At 41.4% G+C, this 6,619-nt stretch overlaps 1 protein-coding gene across 1 annotated transcript; it reads left to right on the top strand.

Annotated features, from left to right (window-relative positions):
- Positions 1 to 1,319: 1,319 nt before the first annotated feature.
- Positions 1,320 to 6,597, top strand: eed (embryonic ectoderm development). Its single transcript, XM_068719773.1, has 12 exons — positions 1,320 to 1,459; positions 2,161 to 2,313; positions 2,589 to 2,681; positions 2,773 to 2,838; positions 3,176 to 3,301; positions 3,527 to 3,608; positions 4,087 to 4,178; positions 4,262 to 4,395; positions 4,474 to 4,579; positions 4,771 to 4,929; positions 5,059 to 5,132; positions 5,561 to 6,597. The coding sequence occupies exons 1-12, from the start codon at positions 1,340 to 1,342 to the stop codon at positions 5,685 to 5,687; spliced, it is 1,332 nt and encodes a 443-aa protein (XP_068575874.1). The 5' UTR covers positions 1,320 to 1,339; the 3' UTR covers positions 5,688 to 6,597.
- Positions 6,598 to 6,619: the final 22 nt, after the last annotated feature.

Below are 6,619 nucleotides of genomic sequence, written 5' to 3'. Positions count from 1 at the left end.
GAACACAGTGCTAATTGTATTACCCAGCGGTCACACTGTTGTATGTATCATTTATTTCTATATCTACAGACTGCAGTGACAGTTTTATCAGTATCGTCAATAATAATGCGTTGACACTCCCTCTTGTGGTCAAAATGCGTAATTACATATTACATGCTTTTATTTTGAATGATTCAGCCGGAAGTATTGATTCTATGTAAATTGTCTAGCTTGATAATACCGTTGTAGTTGTTGACCGTGGCCACTAAAGGACGTTACAACTCATACTCTATATCTGATATTACTTTGATATACACTTGCTAACTTTGTATCGCTGTAGCTAACGTTATGTAATCAATTACAAGTTCGTCTTTAGTTTGAACACAGTGCTAATTGTAGCTCCCTGTCGGTCACACTGTTGTGTGTATGATTTAATTTTAAATTGACAGTATTATCACTATCGTCAATAATCATGAGTGTACTGCCCTCTAGTGGTCAATGTGCGTAATTACATATTGCATGCTTTCAGTTTTGAATGATTCAGCCGGAAGTATTTATTGTATGTAACTTGTCTAGCTTGATATCACTGTTGTAGTTAACGTTAGCTAATTAGTTAGAAGTTCGTCTTTAGTTTGAACACAGTGCTAATTGTATTACCCAGCAGTCAAACTGTTGTATGTATTATTTATTTCTATATTTACAGACTGCAGTGACAGTTTTATCACTATCGTCAATAATAATGCGTTGACACTCTCTCTTGTGGTCAAAATGCGTAATTATATCTTGCATGCTTTTACTTTTTAATGATTCAGCCGGAAGTATTGATTATATGTAATTTGTCTAACTTGATCATAACACTGCTGTAGTTGCTGACCGTGGCCACTAGAGGGCGTTAAAACTCATGCTCTAAATCTAATATTACTTTGAGATACACTTGCTAACTTTGTATCGCTGTAGCTAATGTTAGCTAATCAATTACAAGTTCGTCTTTAGTTTGAACGCAGTGCTAATTGTATTACCCAGCAGTCACACTGTTGTATGTATCATTTATTTCTATATTTATAGACTGCAGTGACAGTTTTATCACTATCGTAAATAATCATGCGTATACACTCTCTTGCGGTCAAAATGCGTAATTACATCTTGCATGCTTTTATTTTTTAATGATTCAGCCGGAAGTATTGATTATATGTAATTTGTCTAACTTCATCATAACACTGCTGTAGTTGCTGGCCGTGGCCACTAGAGGGCGTTAAAACCCATGCTCTAAATCTAATATTACGTTGATATAAGATTGTCAAACTACCATACCCGGCAGCCCTTGTGGCAGCGGAGCGGAAAAGGCGGAGTTTGAGCCAAAATGAGGGAAAATAAGAACATGTCCGAGTCCCCCTCTCAAGCGGGAAAAGAAATACCGGCGAAAAAACAAAAACTAAGCAGTGACGAGAACAGTAACCCAGATTTATCAGGAGACGAGAATGTAAGCAGTTAAAATGTGTTAAATGTGTTAAAATGACCCATAAACCGCCTCAAGCCATTTAGCATCGTGCTAAAGTAGCCGTTGTTAGCTAGCATCTTTGTTCATCTGTACCGGCTAGATGTGATTAAGCTATGATGATAACAGCCGTTAACCATTTAAGTCTATCCACACGACCGAAGACATAGCGAGCTTCATTGTTGTGTACTTATACACGTTGTTTTAATGCTCGGACTACAGTCATTCTATCCAATGCTAGCGTTAGCAGTAGCATCTACTATTAGTTAATCACGTGACAATGTTGACTTGAGATAGCTTCTGAATTAAGGGTTGTGAGATGACGAAAAGTAACTTGAGTTAATGAGTATCAGCCATGTTGGTCTCTTGCAAACAGGATTTAGCTCCTGTCAGCACATTTAAGCTACAAAAATGTGTTTATATTCATCTAATTGCTGCAGAAGTACAGCTCAGTACAGTAATACAGGTTATTGTACACCTGAATGTACAAGATGACATTCACTGTGTGCACTGTTGCTTGTCACATGTTAGTAATATGACTACAAACCTCTATACAAACTATTAAAGGATACGAGTTGGTTATTGTTACTGTGTCCACTGACATGGTAATCAACAGAGACTGACATTCCTGCAGGAGAAATATAACACACGTGTACACACCACCTGTGTCTCTGTGCGTCCTGCAGGATGATGCTGTCAGTGTTGAGAGTGGGACCAACGCAGAGCGCCCAGACACACCCACCAACACTGCCAACGCCCCGGGCAGAAAGAGCTGGGGCAAGGGCAAGTGGAAGTCCAAGAAATGCAAATATTCTTTTAAATGTGTCAACAGCCTGAGGGTGAGTACGCACAGTTTGTTGATCCCAGGTTTCATCAGTTGTTCTACCAATACTTTTCTGAAAGCTGTCATATATGTATTCATTTGTTGTACTAAAGCATGACGTTCCTGTCCATCCAAAGTTTATTTAAACCTCTTACACACAGCTCCGTAGCTGTTGGACCATCCCAGTAGATATGTGTAGGAATGCAGCCTTAAATAGCCAGCATGCGTCAGGTGACCTGTGTTCATTTCACCCTCTGAAGTTCATTAATGATGACGTCATGATTTCCACAGGAGGACCACGGACAGCCGCTGTTTGGTGTCCAGTTTAACTGGCACAGCAAGGAGGGAGACCCGCTGGTGTTTGCCACCGTCGGCAGTAACAGGGTCAGTGGTGATGAGGGATACATGCAATAGTCCATACTGGCTCCATGTTGTCTTGCTCCAAACTTAACTAATGCTGTCTTCTCTTCATCAGGTAACTCTGTATGAATGTCACTCTCAGGGAGAAGTGAGACTCTTGCAGTCTTATGTCGATGCCGACGTATCCTTCCACTCGTTTGAGATACTTTTCCAGCTTCCTCATTGTCATTCTGTCACTCACACACAGGTTCAGGTCCAGTTGTATTTGTTTTAAACAGCTATTATATAACCTAGATGTAAAAAAACCAACAACAACATAGACATGTTTAATTCCCTGTCAGCTGTGCTAAGAACAAGATCTTATTAGAAGAAGATAACGATGTCGGCGCAGACCAGAGCTTCTAGAGAAGCACAGAGACTGTAGTATCATCCCATCATGTCTTAATGAGGTTAGATGTGAGTGCGTCTCTGCAGGAGCTTCTAGTTCAGTTTTTAATTCCTTGACTAAATGTGTGAAGGCCGAGGAGAACTTCTACACGTGTGCTTGGACCTACGACACCAACACGAGTCATCCTCTGTTGGCTGTCGCCGGCTCCCGCGGCATCATCCGGGTCATCAACCACGTCACGATGCAATGTATCAAGGTAAATATAATATACAGTATATAATACAATATGGACGCACTGATTACAGATGCATTTAGTCTCAGATGATGGAGACGGAGAGATTCTGTCCTATGAATAGTTTTGTCCGTATTTTCTAAATGTGACTCTACAGTTTCAGTTCAGGTGGTTAAGATCAGACTGATGTTATTCAGTATTCATCTGAATCGTGTCTAGAATGTGAACCTTTCTTGTGTTTGAATGCAGCACTATGTCGGTCACGGAAACGCCATCAATGAGCTCAAGTTTCACCCGAGGGATCCGAATCTCCTCCTGTCTGTCAGCAAAGGTAAGAAACATCCAATAATTCTGTTAACATCATCAAACTGTGACACAGAAAAGCCAGTAACAGGACAGTATGTCACGTATTCATTCTGGAAGGTGAATGCAACTTCAGTGACGCGTCAGAACATTTTGGATTCAATGTCAACTTAATGACTCTATTGACTCTCCGTGATTTGTCACCTTCTTTATGTCACGAGCACGTCTATAAAGTGTCTTTATGTCGATAGTTGTTGTTTTATATTGCTGTGTGATTGTCAGGTGGTTCCTTAAAGCAGACGGCTCACCTGATGAGGCTCATGTGGAGTTTAATCTTTTATTTAATCAGGCGAACGCTGACGCGACATGTTTTTCCCGTCACAGCCTGCTTTCAGTTGTTAAATCGGTTGACTCCTGCATGAAGAAGTTGCTCATAAACTGTCAAACGTGCATTAAATGAGATGTTCTTTGCATTGATTTAATAACGTTGTGACTTGTTCCCTCAGATCACGCTCTTCGTCTGTGGAACATACAGACGGACACGTTAGTGGCGATATTTGGAGGTGTGGAAGGCCATCGAGATGAAGTCCTGAGTGCTGTGAGTGTTCACTTCAATCACGACAACAATGAAGATCAAACTATGCCTGCATTTCAATATTTATTTTTGATATCCTGCTGCAGGATTTTGATCTTCTGGGTGAGAAGATCATGTCGTGTGGGATGGACCACTCCTTGAAACTTTGGAGAATTAATTCGGAGAGAATGCAGAAAGCCATCCGTGGGTCTTATGAGTACAATCCCTCCAAGACCAACAGGTAGAATAAAAACACGTTTACTGGTGTGGCCCGTCAAATCGTCGCTTCTCAACATCTCATGTTTTGTGTTTCCTTCAGGCCTTTCGTCTCGCAGAAAATTCACTTCCCCGACTTCTCGACACGAGACATCCACAGAAACTACGTGGACTGTGTGCGGTGGCTCGGGGATCTTATTCTGTCCAAGGCAAGTCAGGACTGAGTGTGACGATACCAAGTAAACGCTTCACTTAATATTAGTTCCATTCACTTTTTCGGCGACTCGCGGCACTGAGATCGCTCTCTTTGATATTGTAAGTTATTGTGAACAGGCACACACGCTGCTCTCTGTAGCTGTCACCATTGATCAGGTCTAACATGCTCCCCGTCTCACTGCAGTCCTGTGAAAACGCCATCGTCTGCTGGAAACCAGGGAAGATGGAGGAAGACATCGACCACATGAAACCAAACGAGTCAAACGTGACGATTCTGGGACGCTTCGACTACAGCCAGTGTGACATCTGGTACATGCGCTTCTCCATGGACTTCTGGCAGAAGGTGGAGTCATTCATTTATCAGCGTTGTTGTCTTATTGGTGGACTGTTTTCAGCTCATGGCCCTAGAGGTGCAGCTTAGATGTCGGTGAGCTGTCGCTGATCTTTGTCTCCTGTGATGCTGATCTTTCAGATGCTGGCTCTGGGAAACCAGGTGGGGAAGCTTTATGTGTGGGACCTTGAAGTGGAAGACCCACACAAAGCAAAGTAAGAGCCCTTTAGTCCCTAAAGTGTCAGAAAATAGTCCAATCTATGTCTTTAAATGTCTCCTGTTGTCCGATCATCAGTCCAGAATAATCACTTTATGATACAAAAGGAGAAAAGCAGCAAATGTCACTCTGGAGAAGCTTAACGATTCATTTATATTAACAATAGTTTAAAGATGTTACCACAGACTACGGGAGGCGGCGCTCTAGTCTGACATTTTATTGACTGAACAAATAATCGTACAAGTCATCAACAGATTAATTCATGATTTTAAAACACTGACAATCATGTGAAAGTCATTCTACGGTGGAGAACGGCGTCTTTATTCCCACATTTGAAGGATTTGTGTGAGACGTCTGCTGCGTTTGATAGATTGCAGCCAGACAGTATGAAAGCGTTTGTCTCAAAGCGTCTCCTCTGTCCTCCAGGTGCACCACGCTGACGCTCCCCAAATGCACATCGGCCATCCGGCAAACCAGCTTCAGCCGCGACAGCAGCATTCTGATCGCCGTGTGTGACGACGCTTCAATCTGGCGCTGGGACCGACAGCGCTGAACAGTTTCACCTGAAGAAGAAGAAGAAGAACTTTTGGTTCCATCCTGTCGCCCGGTGTTCAGATTTACAATGCAAGAAATGTCTGTTTAAACATTTAATCTTACGTGGGGTCTAAAAATACAGCATTTCCTTAAAAAACAACAAAGTGAGAAACGGTGCCAATGCAAGATGAGGTGATTCCTTTTGTTTTCATGAAAAGCTTGATGTCTGATCAAGGAACAGTTTCTATCCAACGGAACATCAGTGGGATTATTCCTTTATTGAGCCACAACACTAAAGAACAAAAAGATAGACGTAGTTCCAAATCATAGAAGAGTATTTAGGTGAATTAAGATTTCAACGTTAAGGAACTATAACAGCATGTTGGTGAAGTGTTTAACGTCAGCCCCGTGTGTGCCTTCTAGATCTCTATGCAGTCTCATCCATGGAAAGTTAACACCGAGACAAGTGGAATCATCTCAATCAGCTGCATTCGTTTTAGGGAAAATAAGCTTTTAAGACACAACGGATAAAATGACCAAAGATGGATTTTCTTTGCAGTGGGCCACGTTTTTCTATTCATTAGTTCACACAAAAGAAATGAAGAGTTGTGTTCTTTGTTTGCTTGATGACCGCTCTCCTCCCACTTCCACACACTGACCTGAGGCTCCGAGGACACTCAATAAAATGTATTTTATAAATATATACTCAAGAGTCAGTTTGTATTGATCATGGACACTTTCATTTGGCTACAAATCTGATGCAGTTGTGTTGTAAGGCAGCATTAGTGGTATTTTGCATTTATGTAATTTGGCTTTTATTTTGAAATTACACCCTAATCCCGCTATAATACAAAATCAGGGGTTCTTTTGCCTTTATGCACTGCTTGTACTTAAATTTATTTGGACTTGAATAAAATTATTTTTCTACAGATACATTGGTTTGTTTCTGTA

Source organism: Cebidichthys violaceus, unplaced genomic scaffold, assembly GCF_023349555.1.
Source record: "Cebidichthys violaceus isolate CVI_PGR_0920_01 unplaced genomic scaffold, fCebVio1.0.p SCAF_24, whole genome shotgun sequence".
Taxonomy (NCBI): domain Eukaryota; kingdom Metazoa; phylum Chordata; class Actinopteri; order Perciformes; family Stichaeidae; genus Cebidichthys; species Cebidichthys violaceus.
This window is presented reverse-complemented; position numbering and strand designations above follow the sequence as displayed.